Below are 17,441 nucleotides of genomic sequence, written 5' to 3'. Positions count from 1 at the left end.
CCCACTATTCTTTTTTTTTTGATCTAAATGTTTTTCAAAGCAAGAGTATGTAAAAATAAGAAAAGTTAAAAAAAAATGAGAAATGTAGAGGACTACAGATAAAATTTAGAATCCAAAGCACTCTTGCTAATGCACCATGAGTGAGTTTCCTGCTTGCTAATGTGTCTATGTCAAAAACCATTGTTACAGCCACCTGCTTCAGTTCTAGCCTAAAACAATAGGTTGTGAAACATTCTGTAAAGATAAAGATCTAAAAAATATATCACAACCTCTTAAAACTTAAGACTAATATTACTAATGGCATTTTCACATTTTCTCACATAATGTATCACAAAATGATACGAGAACAGATGTTCCTCGACTTACGATGTTATTCCAGATAAATGCATTCATTCTAAGTTGAAAACATTGGAAGTTGAAATGCACTTAATACCCCTAACCCACCGAGCATCAGAGCTTATCCTAACCTACTTTACCCATGCTCAGAACACTTACAAGAGGCTATGTTTAGGCAATGTTACTTAACACACAGCCTATTTTATGATTAAGTGTTGACTATCTGAGACAATTTAACAAATACTGTACTGAAAGTGACAAACAGAATCCTTGTAGGAGGGGAGGGTGGTTGTCATTGTGTGGGTTACTAACCGTCATGACTGCCTGGGAGCTACGACTCGCTCACTGCTGCTGACCAGCATCACAAGGTAGTATGGAAAGAGTGTTGTACTGTACAGGCACATGGTTTATACCACATATCACTCGCCCCAGGAAAGACGCAAATTCAAAATTCCAAGTACAGTTTCTACTGAGCGCATGTTGGAGCCACACAATAGTAAAGTCAGAAAATTATTAAGCCGAATCATCATGAGTGGGAATCTCCCCTTCTGAGTTATGTCGTATGTAAAACAGCATCTCTGCAAACTCAGCTATGGCGATTTGCTACTATGTTTTCTTTAAGGATATTTCAGTAAACCACAAGCAGCTGAAAATGCAAAATAACTATAAAAGCTCGTAGGGGAAAGCAGCCAGATTTTATTCCTCACCACAGCCCAGAAACAAATATTTCCTCCCATCTTCCTGCTTGCCCACCTCTGATGACTTCTGCTGTTTGCTCAAGTGCTGCAGTTTCTCAAGGCGGTCATCAGCTCTCAACTCACATCCCAAGGGTGGTCTCACCATGTCCCGTAAGTCCCACTACCCTACAGTCCCAACTCCGTGTCTCTTGCCAAGAGGTGTGTCCCAGCAAGGGTCTGACTTGATATATCCTACTACCTAACACACCTCTATCTTGACTGTCACAGAGAAATTTCAACCAACACACCCCTGGTCCTTGTTTGATGAATGTTACCAGCCATCTATGGGTCGAGGTTGAAAATCCTAGACTCCTGTCTCTCCCTTCATTGTCATTCCAACTTCATGAAACAAGTGATTCCCTTAGTTTTCAAAAAACGGTCAGAGAGAGGAGACCCTCACAGCCCCAAAACATTTACCGTTAAGTTATACTGCCCGAGATTTCATCAATTAGAAATCTGTTTGGGTTAACGATGTCATCGTATACAAGTACATCCAGGAAGGTTGGAAAGTGAACTCGTTCACTTCTCAGTAGGAATTAGTTAAATCACTACCTCCTCCACTCACCTAACAGAGATGGGCAGGATTAAGAGGTGGTTTTGATACTAAGTGACTCCTAGAGGCAAAACCAGGCTAAGGCAGCATAAGGACATAGGTAACCTAAGTGCTAGGAAAGGGAGAGAAGTGTAAAAATTCAGAGACTTAAGAAATGTCCTTAAGACAAATTTGGTCCATGTGGTTGTTGTGCTCACAGAAGAGGAGTAAGAAATACATTCTTCTTTTCCACATCTATCCTCCCGCATATCCACTTCCTACTTAAAAGACACAGAATCCAGACTAACACTAGTACTAATGATACATTTAAACGCTTAGTATTCATCGGTACAAAATACCCTGCAAGACCAACTGTACCAACGATGAAAAGGCTTTTGAAGGTTCATTTAAGAATCCATATATTTGGGGCACCTGGGTGGCTCAGTGGGTTAAAGCCTCTGCCTTCGGCTCAGGTCATGATATCAGGGTCTTGGGATCGAGCCACGCATCGCATTGGGCTCCCTGCTCAGTGGGGAGCCTGCTTCCCCACCCCCCCCCACCTGCCTCTCTGCCTATTTGTGATCTCTGTCTGTCAAATAGATGAATGAAATCTTAAAAAAAAAAAAAAAAAGAATCCATATATTTAACATGAAAAAGCATATCCAAAAATTTTAGCAACATCCCACCAAGAAATTTCTTCTGAGTCCCCAAAATCTGAATAATAAGTTATTTAAGAACAACGTAGAATATATAATCTTAAGACTGTAGAAAGAGCCTTAAGAGAGACCTAGGAGAAACTTTCCATATATACTTTTGGGATTTGGGATATATGCAAGTTATTCATGTGTTCTATGCAAACAAAACTCAATTAACCAAATAGGAGAGGGGAGTGTATGTGTGTGTGGGTGTGTGTGTGTATGGGTGTATATTCATCTACTAAGAAATCAAGTTCACTTTATGAATATAAAAATAAACCTAATCATGATCATTAAAAGATGTGGAATCTTTTCCTTTATAATCACTGTAGAGATCATTAAAATGTGACTTTTATATGTAAACTTGTTTTAATACCAGATAACCTTTACCATTGGGAATAACTTCTCCATCTTTCAAATTCTCTAATACTTGCATATGAATGATCTAGACTGTATCTTCCCCGTCTAAGCTCTGTTAAGGGAAAGGGCTAGAGCTTCACATCAACCTTCTCTCTCCTTGTATTTATCCCAATACTTTGGACGTTGTAGGTGAATAGCAAACATTAAGGATTCAGTGAAATAGATGAGCAAATCAAACAATCAGAAAATGGATGGGCTGAAACACTTTCCTTGCAGCTAGCCTTCCAGTTAAAACTGACTGATCTATGCTGAGCTGTTGGGATTGCTGACCTCCAGCGAGTAGACTGGCAGGCTGTGGGGAAGAGGGCTGAGAAACACTCTCCTCAATATAATACTTGTGTGTCACTTGAATTGTTAAAAGGAGCAATCATTGCTCTTCAATTCAAAATATTTAAGAAATACATGTATAGTGTGCCTAGTTACTTGATATAATAGTAATTCACACTTTCTCTTGAAGGAATACTCAGAATATGCAAAATATTGAATATCTAAATGCCTATGATTGGAGGGGTTTTAGTTCTTACTAAATATATATGAAATATTTTTTCAGATTTTATTTATTTATTTGAGAGACAGAGAGAGACAGAGAGAGAGGGAGGGAGGGAGGGAGGGAGGGAGCACAAGCAGGAGGAGTGCAGAGGGAGAACAAGAAGCAGGTTCCCCACTGAGAAAGGAGCTGGATTTGGGGCTCAGTCCCAGCACCCTGAGATCATGACCTGAGCCAAAGGAAGATGCTTAATCAACTGAGCCACCCAGGTGCCCCCATACAAATCATTCTTTAAGCAGACAGTGCTATTTATCATCTTTTTCCTGCAAGGCCAGGATGAAGCCTCATAATCCTTCCCAACCCAGAGTGACCACAGACCAAGGGAAGTCAGCACAGACACCATGTGTTCTATCACAGGATGAATGCAGTAAGACAGAACGACATATCACGAAGGCTGTAATTTAAAATATATACTTCAGCACCGACGATGTGATACAAATATGTGCACTAATTCACATCCACTGAAAACACCCTCTCCAGGAGTGGTCAGCTAACAGGTTAACAAATACCGCATCAAGAGACAACTCCTACAAACCCTTCTGCTCAACTGTTATTAGAAATTCTGCTAACTGGCAAATGGATCAAAGAAATGAGCTTTAATTGGTGATGTCATTGGTTTGTTAATCGGCATAATGGATGTCAGAAATGTTTCTCCAGTTAAATTCACGGATTCAAGAAAACTGGATTGGCTCATATATTACAAGGGATCCCTCTCCCCATTCATGAATAACCCAGCATGAGCTGCAGTCATATCCCGGGGCAGGGGGGGAGGGAACATCCAAGACTTGATCCCTAAACGGCCCTATAGAAACTGCAGGGTCAAAGGATATCTGGTGGCCTGATGCTGACAAGTTTATGGAAACATATAACCTAGAATTTTGTCTGTGGCTAGTACACCTTTCAGATAAGGAATGGAGGGTTCACCTGAAAGGCAAGACCTGAGACTTGAGCACAGAGGTCTGTATTGTAGACAGTTCTCCATCTGCTCGTCAGTTGATGTTGAATGCTGTGTGTCTGTGACTACAGGAGTCTAGTCTAACCTCCACCAACCTCTAATAACTGGTGACTCGTCCCTATGAAAAAGAAATCTAATAGTTGGCCACGGCCAAACTGCTGAGATCCAGCACATGTCTGTATTGGATGTGCAAAATTTTATCAAGCACAGCCAAGAAGAAAGTTGTCTATTAAACCAATGCACAAGGTGAGGATGTGGGCATGAAAAGGATTTCCTTCTGCTTTTGCCAGTGGCCATGAGGCACCCCTGGAACCATCTCAGCCACCTGTGTCACCGAGAAACAAGCAGGAGCCACCTGTGTGCTGATTCAGCACGTCCGGTCAGCTTCTATCTACTCGGCAATTAAAATGAGTCTCAGGAGGAGGTCTGAGGAGCTCCGGGGAGCAGTGCCACGGATGGTGGAAAGCCACCTCAACAGGTAAGTAACGTCAAGAGCTTTCTACACTTTCTGACCTATGGTGTCAGAGGCTAAAACAAGAAGCGCGCTCTCCACTCCCATGAAAATGTGATGTGGCCATATTTCCTGCACTCAAGCTACCGGTCCACGTTTCCTAGGCCTCCAGGCGAGGACATCCATGCAACGGCACTACTGAGGAGCTCCCGCCTAATCTCCACTGGAAGTCCCTCATCTGCAATAGGCGAACACACTAAAAACCATGTATCAAGTGAAGACTGATGGATACATTGCCATAAAAGGCCTCTATGCAATGAACGTGCTCAATGAAAACCATCTGCTTACGGCCTGGTAATAGTATCAGGCAGTGCCTGTGTGAAAAGGCATTTTCAAAGGAAAACACTTAAAATTTTATTGTACATCTACCTCAGTAAAGTTTGATGATGGGAACACTCAATTTGAACCCCAATTAATGTGAAAAGTTATTCCTTAACCAAAAATAGAATCCCATTCTTCTAATTAGACATATATTGCCAAAAAAAAAAAAAAACTGCACTCAACTTTGCGTCCATAAAAGATTTTGTAAAAAATGTCTTTTTTCTCTTTAGGTCATTACCTACGTATCTTGATTTTGCCTCCTGGTTCACAAAGCCTGAAATAGTTACTATTTGATTCACTACAGAAAAAAATCATTAACCCACCCAAAGTGGATTATATTTAAAAATGAAGTTAGATCTGTTACTCTCTTGATACCAATATGGAATTATCTGGTATTTAGAAAAAGCAAATCTTAAGGGGTGCTTGGGTGGCTTAGTCGGTTAAGCATCCTTTGACTCTTGATCTCAGGGTTGTGAGATGGAGCCATGTCGGGTCCGTCCTGAGCGTGGAGCCTGCTTAAGATTCCCTCTCCCTCCCCCTGTGCCCCCAACCCGAGTCGTTCTTTCTCCCTAAAACAAATAAGCAAATCTTAGTAAGATAACATAATCCCCTTGAAACAGGTACTTGCACTTGTTGTGCACTCATGCGCATGCGCGCGCGTGCACGCACGCACACGCACACACACACACACACACACACACACACACACGCAGTGCCTGGAAGGAAATGGAAGCACTGTTTCTCGCAGACACTCTGACCGGTTTGTTCTCCATGAAGCATCCCAGGTGACATGCACCACAGAAATCAAACCTGGCGACCCCCCTGCGTAAAAAAACAAACAGTGGTTTCTCATCGCATGTAAAAAGAGAACCAAACCACTCCAAGTCTTGTCAGGTACTCGAGCCCAGGGGTCTGGCCCCTCTGACTGCCCCTCTAACTCATCTGTCCCCAGCCTCCCTTCAGCCCAGTGTGAGGCAGCCTCACTGGCCTCGGCGCAGTTCCTGCAGGCATTTTCTGCAGGATCTTTGGACGCGCAGTTTCCTCAGGCTGGAACGCGATTCGAGCAGTCACAGGGCTCCCTTCTCCCCGGTGCCAGGCCTGAGATCTACGGTCGCCCCCGCTAACTGCCTGCATAGCTGTGGTTCTGTGTGTCATACGGCTCGTGAACTGACGGTCACAGTCACCTTCATCTACTGTGCCTTCCTCACTAGGCGTGACATCTGTGAGGGACACACCTGGTCCCTCCTCTGCCATCTCCCTGCAAGCCAAACAGGTGCCCGGAACACAACACGTGTCAGGGGGACCAACAGGAGGTGAGCGAGGAGGAGGACGGGAAAATGTCCTCTTTTTAGCAACTTCTGTTACTGAGCATGGATTTGCATATTGTTTATAAAATAAGAGTTTAAAAAGAAAAAAATTACTGGTTCATTTGATTTCAGAGATTATTTTTTTAAAAAATTAAGTTTCTCCCTCTGCTCCTGTTCTATTTATTAGTGAATCTGTAACTCGTTCTTGTGACCTTAACTGCATCCTACCCACCTCAGAGACCGACAAGTGCAATGAGTACAAGTTGAACTGAAACAGGACTGAAAACAGAAACTGAGAAAGGACTTTTATTTCACCACAGAAGATCTGGAGGTGTTGCTTGATGTACAGGGTACTTTTACCGCTCCCCAACTCCAGCACATACGGATTGTCTAAAGGAACTGCCGGCTCTACGCCTCTATTGGAGGTAGACTACCAGACAGAGGTGGGGTACCAGCTGGGCTGATCGCAGACAATTTGGAACACCAGGGGGCCTTGATTTTATCACGCTAAAACAAAGGGATCAGATTTAGGCTAGACAATATATATGTCTCTCCTGCCCTAAAATGCAATGATCTTCTGTCTCTGTGGAATGACATAAAACAAGGCAACTCTAAGAGATATCTTTGTATTAGACCACACAGAATGTCTGTTCCATCTCTGAGTAAAATTTAGTGCCTGCAGGGCCTGAGCTGCACCCCAGTGCATGACAGCCCCCACCATGTGATGCAGAAATCTGAAGTCTCCCAGAAGGCCCGATGCCGGCCCCTCATGGTCCTCCACGTGCCCCAGACCCCAGGGGACCATGGACATGGGGCCGAGTCCTAGAACATCCTGCTTCCACGGAGAGCTGCACTGTTTCTTAACAACATTGGGGTTACAGGGTGCACCACACTGCCTGAAACCAGACTTTTCTCACTTAATTTATATTTATACACCATTAAATATTATTCAGAGGCTTTAAAAATAAACAAGATAAAAACTGAGAAAAAAGAGAATGTAAGCTTTAAGAACAGGATATTCTTAACTACCAAAACAATTCTATGTATCTACTGATTTATATTAACCTTAGAGTCAACATGATTTTAAAATAAATATTTTGAAAATACATACTAAGCCTAACCCTACATATAGTTTGTCAAATTTTATATATTTTCAGAAAGCTAAGATACAAAAAATAAGGTTAAAAACATACAAAATTAAATCTTTTGTGAGACTATTTTAGGGAATTTATACCCAAGGAAAAGATACACATCACTGATTATTTCCACACCTGTAACTTTTCCATCTTGAAAAGGGAGGTTAAAATCATGGCGAGAACAGAAAAATAGCGAAGAATAAAGTGGGTCTTATGAAAATTTTAACCTAATCTTTGGGTAAAGATGGCTAAAGTTCAAGATTTCATCATTTTTGACTGCTGACATTTTTTTTGTGCTTGTAAACAGAGAGTGAAATGTTTTCTACTGTTGCTACCTTTGATACAATTACTACAATTACAGAATTCGTTATGATGATCACAATTAAATTACACACAGGAGAAAATCTATTTAAGTGATATGCTTAAAGCAAAATAACTAGAAGCCAAACAAGGCCTGTTACAATGAACTTCTTATCCCGAGCAAAGTTTTTTTTTTTTCTTTATAACTAACATTGCCCAAAGTTTCTTCAAAATAAATACTGATACTGTATTTCCACATTTACTGTTTTGTACATTCTCTTTTCTTGGTGGAATCAATGCCTACACTGCCTTCATCTCCCTTCTAAAAGAAACAGCCTCCAGCCCTCTAGCAGAATGCCTCCGTGCAGGAGGTCATGCTATGTAAGAGGCCCCAGAGACAAGGACGTGTCGGCTCCAGTCGACTCTTCCCAGTAGGCATCACTTGCTCTCGGCACCTACGCGGAAAGGCTTGGCAGAGATGCATTCTTAACGGCAGATTTGACCCAAGCACTTAGAAATTCCAGAGCGGTAAGCCACCTACCCCTACAGAATGCATCAATGGAAAGTATCACACACACACATTCTTTAAAATTAAAAAAAGGGAAAAAGGAACTATTTTAATTATGGGACGGTGGTAATGAGATTCCAAAAGGGACGCACCAGCACATATTCCTGCAATAAAGGGACTTGTAAAGGAGGTTCACATACTTCCATCGCATCCACCGGATGGCTGTTCCCTTCCTTCTGCAGCTTTGTCCACAGTACAATCAGCCACGAAATCAAGCTCATGGTCACGCTGCATTTCACCGCCGGAGGAGTTCCACATTCGAGAAGCGCTCTCCTCCTTCCGTCCGCTTCTCACATCCAGCAACCCTTCCATTTCTACGCTGCTCCCTTCCGGAGGCGTGAAATCGCCGTGACGTCCCTCCCCTCCGCACCCCTGCGGCACAGCGGGCTCACCGGCCACGCGAGCGCGGCGTCTCCCACCTGCGAGCGGGCCTGGCGTTCCGCGGGCGCCAGCCTGTCGACGACGGCCTGGGGTTGCTCCGGCGGCACACGTTCCCTCCGAGGCCAGGCAAGCCCACGTCGCGTCTGCGGCGTCTTGCGGCGGTTTCTCGAGACCGGAGCTCGTTTCCGCTGTTGTATCGGTCACGTCCACCGACCTGGGATTTCTACCAATGCCGGAGAAGTCAGCCGTGTGCAGTATGTTTCTTCTCTCCGTCCGGGAGAGACCGCCGCTGCGGCTGAACGGAGCCAGGCCTGCAGGTGGCTCAAATCCGGGAAGAAGAGCCTCCGAACTCCTCTCCCTGAGATTATCGGGTGAGAAGTAATCATCGAACGAGGACACGCCGCGGCCCGCGGTCGCGCCGGCAGGCCCAGCCGGGAGCGGCAGGCGGTGGCCCGACTTCCACAGCCGCGCCCGCGGCCCGCCGCGCTGCCCGCCGCGCCTCCTCTTCTTCAGTCTTTCTTCAGGGGGCGCCCCCGAGCTCTCCGACCTGCTTCTTCTCTTGGCTGAGGAGCTCTCAGATCGTGAACGTCCCGAAGGGCGGCGTCTGGTTGCAGATAACATAGGAGACAAGCTGCATTTCTCGTCAAACCCCATTCCGGCCGCTCCCTGGGACTGCTGCTGGTCGGGGGTGACGACCTCACCCGCGGGATCTCCTTGCCCACGAATCTCTTCTTTGGAAGGACTACCCGTGGGATTCTGAGGCGTTAACGGACGGAGGTAACCAGGAGATGCTGATGAAAGGATGCTCCTTGTCTTCAGTGCAGGCGAACACACACACACACTTTTAATTTCATCCACAATTCCTCCCAGGGTCGCTTCCTGACTTCCACATCTCGCGTTTCCACAAAGATCATCAAAAGATGAGTGCAGGTCACCAGCAAAGGATTCATCTGGAAAGTGTTAATGAGGAATTAACTTTTTAAATGGTTTCAATTATTATAAAAGTAACTTCCGGTTAACCGATAAAGCCATACTTCTTAAACATAGCTATTGGTTAAAAAGAGCACCGACTGCATCCTGGTTCCTCTCATTTCCACCTGAGGACACCTGTCAGGCCAGAATTTCTCACTAAGGAACCCGGCATTGAGGGGAGAGCACGGGGGCTGTGGGGAGCTCACCTTCTGAGCAAGCGTGCATACACATGTGCACTCTCTTCCAGGAAGAGCATCCACACTCTGTCACTATATTCTCAGGAGGTCAATAATTCTAAAAGGAAAGAACTAATGCTACCAACTACGTGAAGTTCTAGCCTTCCACAAGTCCTCGCCCACCTGACTCCCCTATTCTCCACGCAGGTCCTCACACCGCATTTATAATCAAAATCGAACCATCTGGGAGACCTTCAGGTTCGGACTTCCCACATTTATGTATTTCTTGAGAATACTGCTGGGCTGCCACCCATCTCCGGAAAGCTACACACATGTCTCTAACTCCAGGCCTTGCCTTCACTCCACATTTTAATCTGGATCAGTTCTACTCAAAACCCACCTCAGATGTCAAAACTCTCCGAATCTTCCCACTTCACCGGGTCTAGTTACACACATCCTCTTCCGTTACGCAGAACTCTGCCTGAAGTTCCCAAAAGCATGCGTCCTAGTATTATTAGTATTCCTATCTGTCCCTCTCACTAGGCTAGATGGTCCCAGCGCACAGGCACTATTTTCTGGAATCTGAAGCCTCTAACCCAAAACCACTAAAGGCTTTCCTTCTAAAGAAAAACGGAGGTAACCAGCAGGGAGCAGAGGGAAGCCCCTGGTGGGAGCGGCAATGACCCCTCACCAAGTCACGGAACGTGTCAAGTGAGGCACTAGAAATACAAGACACGTTTAGCCTAAGCAGCTGCGTAAGTTTAGCACACTTTTCAAAAAGCTGGCAAGCAAGTGTGCGTGTCATGAAGCATCAATTCTGAGGTCAGACTGCCTAATTTCAAACCCTGGGCTGGCCACTCACAAACAATGTCAACTTTTGCAAGCTGTTTCACCTCTCTGGCCTAGTTTTCTCATGGACACAATGGGGGTGACATGGTAGTGAGAGAACTAAATAAGGTACAGCACATAAGACACAAAGACCAGTGCCCAAGACGGGAAAAATGAAATCTGTGTTAGTTACTACCACTCGTGTCTAACTTACATAAAATAAGTGCATCAAGTAAAAAATAAAAAGACAAAGATTATTTAAGACAGATGAGTAAATAATTTCCAACACACAACAAAGAGATTGTTAAGAATAAGCCACACTTCAACAGGAAGCTGCGATTTAAACTCCTAACACCTTCCTACCATCTGTCATCTGTCACTGTTGCGGCTTTCAGAGCTATGCTACCTGTGTGGGCCCTTCTACAGGTGAAACTGAGTGGTAGTAGCACATTTCTCAAAACGTACTCAAAGGAAAGCTATATAAGCAGGAAAAAATATCACTCAAACTGAAACTAGGGCTCCCACATTTAAAATGTATATATAATATAAAACCCTAATTTTATTCTTTCCAATGCTCTGCTTCTAAACAGAAATCCTGCCAGTTATCTTCTAAATCTCTACACACCTCACTGACCTTCCTCAATCATGTGTTCCATAGTGTCTTTGCCCATGGTGTGAAAGAAGCAGCTCTCAAACTGTTCTCAGTAATACAGTCTATAGCATGCAATTTAGTGCACATGATTTTTTTTTCCCCCCAAATGAGCAATTGAGTCTGTGCCAAGAAAGCAAATGCCTAGGAGAAAAACTACAGGGGCCAAAAAGGAGGTTTAAATCATGCAATTTCTCATGCTCTAACTGTATTACAATACCTATTTTTTATTTTAATATCTAATTTCATGAGTTCTAGTTTTTAACCAACTGTTCTTGATATCAGAAGAAACTCCAAATAAGAAATTCATCATATTCTCAGTTTAAATATACCACAAAAAAGAAAAAAATTTTACCTGAGCACAACGTATCATGTGAAATGTTCCAAGAAGCTTCACCTGGGGAGTTGGCTCGGTTATCAAGGGACTTTTCAAGCATCTGCGAAGCTGAAAACATAATCGCACACTTCATCAGACACAAATCTGACACGTTAGTAGATGAAGCCCACAGTAAGCCTACTCATTCTGGTTTTCCACACACATATCTACACCTGGTACTTCATATCCCAGACCTACTATAAAACAGTAAGCACAAAAAACTTACTCAAATCTATTACTGATGATGAGATTCATAAAAAATAATCTACATATATCAAGTTATAAAAAGGATTAAATCAGGGGATAATTAAGGTTAGAAGAGCTTTTGAGGGGTGCCTGGGTGGCTCAGTCAGTTAAAGCACCTGACTCTGGGTTTCAGCTCAGATCATGATCTCAGGGTCCTGGAATCAAGCCCCAGGTCAGACTCTACACTCAGCGGGACATCTGCTTCTCTCTCCGCTCCTCAGCCTCCCACCCCACTCATGCTTGTTCTCTCTCTCTCTTAAATAAATAAAATCTTTAAAAAAATTTTTTAAAGATAACAGAAATAAAGAAAAACAAAAACTAATGCATGAGATACTTAGTCTAATATAGATTCCCTCAAAAGAAGAGCCTGATTTATTTCTTTTAAAAAGAAAACATCCCAGGGGCGCCTGGGTGGATCAGTGGGTTAAAAAGTCTCTGCCTTCAGCTCAGGTCATGATCCCAGAGTCCTGGGATCCAGCCCCGCACTGGGCTCTCTGCTCAGCGGGGAGCCTGCTTCCTCCTCTCTCTCTGCCTGCCTCTCTGCCTACTTATGATCTCTGTCAAATAAATAAATAAAATCTTAAAAAAAAAAAAAAAAGAAAGGAAAAGAAAACATCCCAAAGATATTAAAAATTACAAAGGGACTATAAAAAAAAATTGGATTCTCAACCTATACATCCAAAAACTGCACCCAATATGTGCTTAAAATATATGTTTTAAAACTATAAACTCAATATAGGCTTTAAAAATCTCAGTGACGCATAAGATTTTCTGGAAGAAAATATTAATAAAGTGTACCCAGAAGTAGACAAAAATCTGTTAATCTGTTAAGACAAAAATATGTAAAGAGAAAAAAACCTTTCCACCACAATTCACTGACCAAGCAATTTGCCTCATTTTCACTTTATAAAACGTGAGCACTTACATGTAGGGGAGAGGTTCTCCCTTTTCTCCTTCATCTCCTGTAATCTCCTTTGCATTGTACTATGCTGACCGCTGCACATTTTAATGGTGGGACTATACATCAATGAGCCATTAGATTCAAATAAGAGAACAGGTACATCATTATCTGAAAATAAACAAAAATTTATTTAGCTAAAAAAAAAAAAAGGCCAGAAGGTTTAATATAACAATATGATTTCTTTTGAGGAACACCCCCCACCACATACACCCCCCTAGTCTTCCTTGTCCCCTGCAACAACATCACCTACTACTACCAACAGTCTTATCTTCACCCCGCCACCCCCACGAGCAGTAACACTGGTGCAGAAACAGTTGGCCAACGTTTGCTGAGAAACGTCCACGCTCCGGGCACTGTGCTAGTAATAATAAGCACACTATGTACACCGTTTCATTCAACCTTTCCCAAACCCAGTGCATCAGCTTATCCGTCTCCCCATGTAAAGATGAAGAAACTAACACACCAAAGTTAAGTAACTTGTTTATACCCAGGCTCATACAACTAGTGAGAAGGTAAAGCTAGAATGCAATCTGGTTCCTAAACGCTGACAAAGAGGGGCAGAATGTACCACCCCGAACATGCCACTTTGGCATAAGGATTATTTTGAGCAAAATGCACTTAAATCAAAGAAGGTGAAAGGTGTCAGGACACCCCCCCACCCTACCCCAAGCTTCTTCCTAAAGGCAGGAGGTACAAATCCCCTTTGAAAGATGCACCCCTCCATATTATCACCAGAGATGGGGAGCTGATGCCAAGAGAATTCTGCAAAACAGATATTGTTAAAGGAATGCCTACCCTACTTTGGTTCCCCTTATGTCTTACTTTTCCACAATTGCCTCTCCTATTCAACATAAGCACTAAGGTTCTACTTCTTTGGGATTTTATCTCCTATGAGAGCCTGCATGTCACAAAAAACTTATGCTCTTCTCCCATCAATCTTTTTATAACAAAGCCCCAACTAGGAACCTAAGATGGGCGCAGAAACAGTTCTGCCTCTAACAGTAGTGTTTACTCTAGGTCTCAGAAACCACTACCACTAGCCAACCCTCTCTGACCCTCAAAAGACATACATATCAACTTCGGGGTCAGAAGTCCATCAGCCATGAAATGATGGCTAAACTGGGTATGGGTACACAGCTATGTGTTTCTGGAATCCATACCTCGCATTTGCTCAAGGAGAACTTCAGGGCTCTGACCACCTCCCCTCACCCACCAATAAAAAGACCAAGAATCATTCAGTATCTTCTCCTTTGCAACTCTTAAGCCTGAACAACTCAAACTCCATATCTGCCAATATGCAGACAAGTCAGTTTTACCTGCAATACCTTATATTTGTAGTGCTTAAAAAGCAATTTTTACTAAGATATAAATTTAATCCAAAAAGATAAAAAATTTTTTCAGTACCATTTTGCCAAATCTTTTTAAATACACCATTACTGGTGTAGAAAGGCCCAAAAAGCAAGAGTATAAAGCTGACAGGACAGTGGTACAAGGCTGACCTGAGGCTGAAGGGCATACCAGACCATAGAGGGCATGCAGTGCTGGAGGGCATGTCAAACATATGGTTTCATCTGAAATGCTTTTCCTTACGATGCTGAGGAAGGGGAAGCCCTGGATGGGGTGTGCCCCTGACTTGTAGTTTACACCCCTGACTCAAGTAAGCTGACAGATGGTTAAGGACACAGCACCTACAGGGCCCAGTGACAGAGCCGCTAAGAGGGTTCCCATGGATCGATGCTTAGAGAAAATCAGTGGAGGATCCAAGCACTCGTTCAGAAGCAAGGGTAAGGATGGTGGTACGTAACTGCCATCAGGCAGAAAGGTCAAGAGCTACTCCGTGTGTCTGGCCGGAGCAGCAAGGAGACTAGTCAGTGCAAGGCTGTTAGGGAGGGACCAGCACGGCACCAAGAGAAAGAGGCTTGATTATCAGGCACTGGGATGACTCAGCACAAAAACAAAGGATAAAGGCAATGTTTTTTTGGAAGTTATCTGGCAGCACTACCTATACAAGCTAAATGTTCTTGTCAATTTTGTTGCATTACCCTGACAGATTTAAAATAAAACTTGATAATTCTGCATGAGAAGTTTCAAAATACAGAGCAGAGAATTCGTGACATGGCAAAAGACACTACAATAAAAAGTGGAGGAATGAGTGCTTCTTATTTCTATGCTATGCATTATAAAGTTACCAAAATTGCTTCCACGTACCAATGATGTGTTGGGATTGGGCTGAAACACTGAATTTAGGTAGTGAAAAAAGCAAAAAAGAGAAATACAAAAACCCATATGGTACTTTAGAGTTTCATGATCTTCTAAAGTATTTTTATAAATTAAAAGAGTACATCTAGCCAAAAAAAAAAAAAATCCAATTTTATAAAAATGGGCAGAGGATCTAAACAAGATTTTTTTCCAAAGAAGACATACAAATAGCCAACAGGTACATAAAAAAGAGTCAGCACCACTCATCACAAGGGAAATGCACATCAAAACCACAATGAGATTCTAACAGTACACTAGAATGGTTATTATCACAAAGACCAGAAATAAGTGTTGGCAAGGAAGTGCAGAAAAGGGACTCCTGTGTACCGCTGGTGAGAATGTAGATTGGTGCGGCCACTGTGGAAAACTCTACAGAGGTTTCTCCAAAAAAATTAAAGATTGAACTTCCCATTAGAGCCAGTAATCCTAGTTTTGGGTATTTACTTTACCTGAAGGAAATGAAAACACTAAAGAAGAAAAAAGGAAAATACTGATGCAAAGAGATATCTGCCCCCCTCCTGTTCACTGCAACATTATTTACAATCAATCACCAAGACATGGAAACAACCTGCATGTCCATCTACGGATTAATAAAGAAAATGTGATGTGTGCGTGCGCGCGCGCGCGCGCGCGCGCACACACACACACACACACACACTCTTAGAGGAATACTATCCAGCCATAAAAAAGAACAAAACCTTGCCATTTGTGACAGCACAGATAGACTGTGAGCACATTACACTGAGGGAAATAAGTCAGAAAAAGGTAAATACTACATGATGTCATCTGTATGTGGAACCTATAAACAAAATCAGAGAACAAAAACTAAAACAACCAAGCTCATGGGGAGAGAGAACAGACTGGTGGCCATCGGAGGCCCCGGAGTGGGGGATGAGTAAAATGGCTGAAGGGGTTACAGAGGTACGAACTCCCAGTTATAAATGAGTGAGTCAGGAGATGTCATGTACAGCATGCTGCCTACAGCTAGTAACACTGTACTACACATTTCAAAGTAGCCTGGAAACTGGGTCTTAAAAGTTCCATCATGAGAAAAAAAATTTTTTGTACATGATATGTATGGTGATAGATGTTAACTGGACTTATGACCATTTCACAACACACACAAACGGCAAATCATTACATCATCCACTGAAACTAATATGTTAGGTCAATTATATTTCAAACAAAAAAAGAACAGAAATGACTCTATGATTAAACACATAAGGACAAAAATTTCCCTATTTTTTTATTCTAGAGAAGCAGCCTGTTGCTACCTAGACCTGAAACGTGTAGCTAACTGATCTCCCAAGTTCACTGTGTGATTCACAGCCTTGTGCAAAACACAACCATAAAGAAGTGATTGTGCCACTGTTCAAGTGCTTTAAGGTTTTACAAGTAATTCAAGACAAAGAAATAAAGTATCTTGAAGCCAACTAATGCCTACACAGAGAAAAAGAAAATACAGAATCTATATAAAATACAAATAATGTCGACGTAAAAGCATCAGGGAACTACTGAAGAGACCAGGACCAGAAGAGTCAAGATTCTGGAGAGGAGGAGCCCTGAGAAGCCAGCTAACAAGCAGTGGATGTTTTTACCCCCAGGAGGACTGATCATTAAAGCGCCTGGGGCTAGAAGCTGAAGGTCGAGTCTCTGACCAGACAGAGAGCAGTTGCTGAGAAACAAATACACAAGCTAAGTGTTTATCAGTATCAACAAACTAAACAAAAAACCAAAGGCTCTGTGGCACCAAAACCCATTAGGCAGGATGTAGTAGAAAACGGTTCCTTGCATGCATGCGATTTTATTTTCAAAAGAATTGCCCAATCTGAAGCTACAAATGGCAGGATACTAAAAGTTAAACTGAATTCTTCTGTAAAATGGTGGAAAGTTCTCTGTGGTGTATTTTCACCAGGAGATGAAAATGGGAGATCAGGACCAGTCAGGGGAAGGGATCCTAGTTATCATGCCAGGTTCTCAGTGGAAAGGTCTAGATGGGGGCACCTGGATGGCTCAGTGCATTGAGCATCTGACTTCAGCTCACGTCACAATCTCAGGGTCCTGGGATGGAGCCCCATGTCCGGCTCCCTGCTCAGCAGGCTCCCTGCTGAGCAGGGAGCCTGCTTCTCCCTCTCCCTTTGTCTCTGCTCCTGCTGTCTCTCTCGCTCTCTCTGTCAAATAAATAAATAAAAATTTGGGGGGCGCCTGGGTGGCTCAGTGGGTTAGGG

At 43.1% G+C, this 17,441-nt stretch overlaps 1 protein-coding gene across 1 annotated transcript in view; it reads right to left on the bottom strand.

Moving 5' to 3' along the window:
• The window catches only part of MCPH1 (microcephalin 1), a 248,444-nt gene that overhangs the window by 189,376 nt on the left and 41,627 nt on the right, over positions 1-17,441 (bottom strand). The window contains exons 6-8 of the mRNA XM_080796602.1: positions 12,919-13,062; positions 11,727-11,816; positions 8,506-9,696 (exon numbers count right to left, since the gene is read on the bottom strand). Coding sequence (XP_080652728.1) covers positions 8,506-9,696; positions 11,727-11,816; positions 12,919-13,062 — 1,425 coding nt within the window. The remainder of the gene's footprint in view (positions 1-8,505; positions 9,697-11,726; positions 11,817-12,918; positions 13,063-17,441) is intronic.

The sequence above is a fragment of the Martes martes genome, assembly GCF_963455335.1.
Source record: "Martes martes genome assembly, chromosome: 2".
Classification (NCBI taxonomy): Eukaryota; Metazoa; Chordata; class Mammalia; order Carnivora; family Mustelidae; genus Martes; species Martes martes.
The sequence above is the reverse complement of the archived record's forward strand: the minus strand, read 5'-3'. Positions and strand labels throughout refer to the sequence as shown.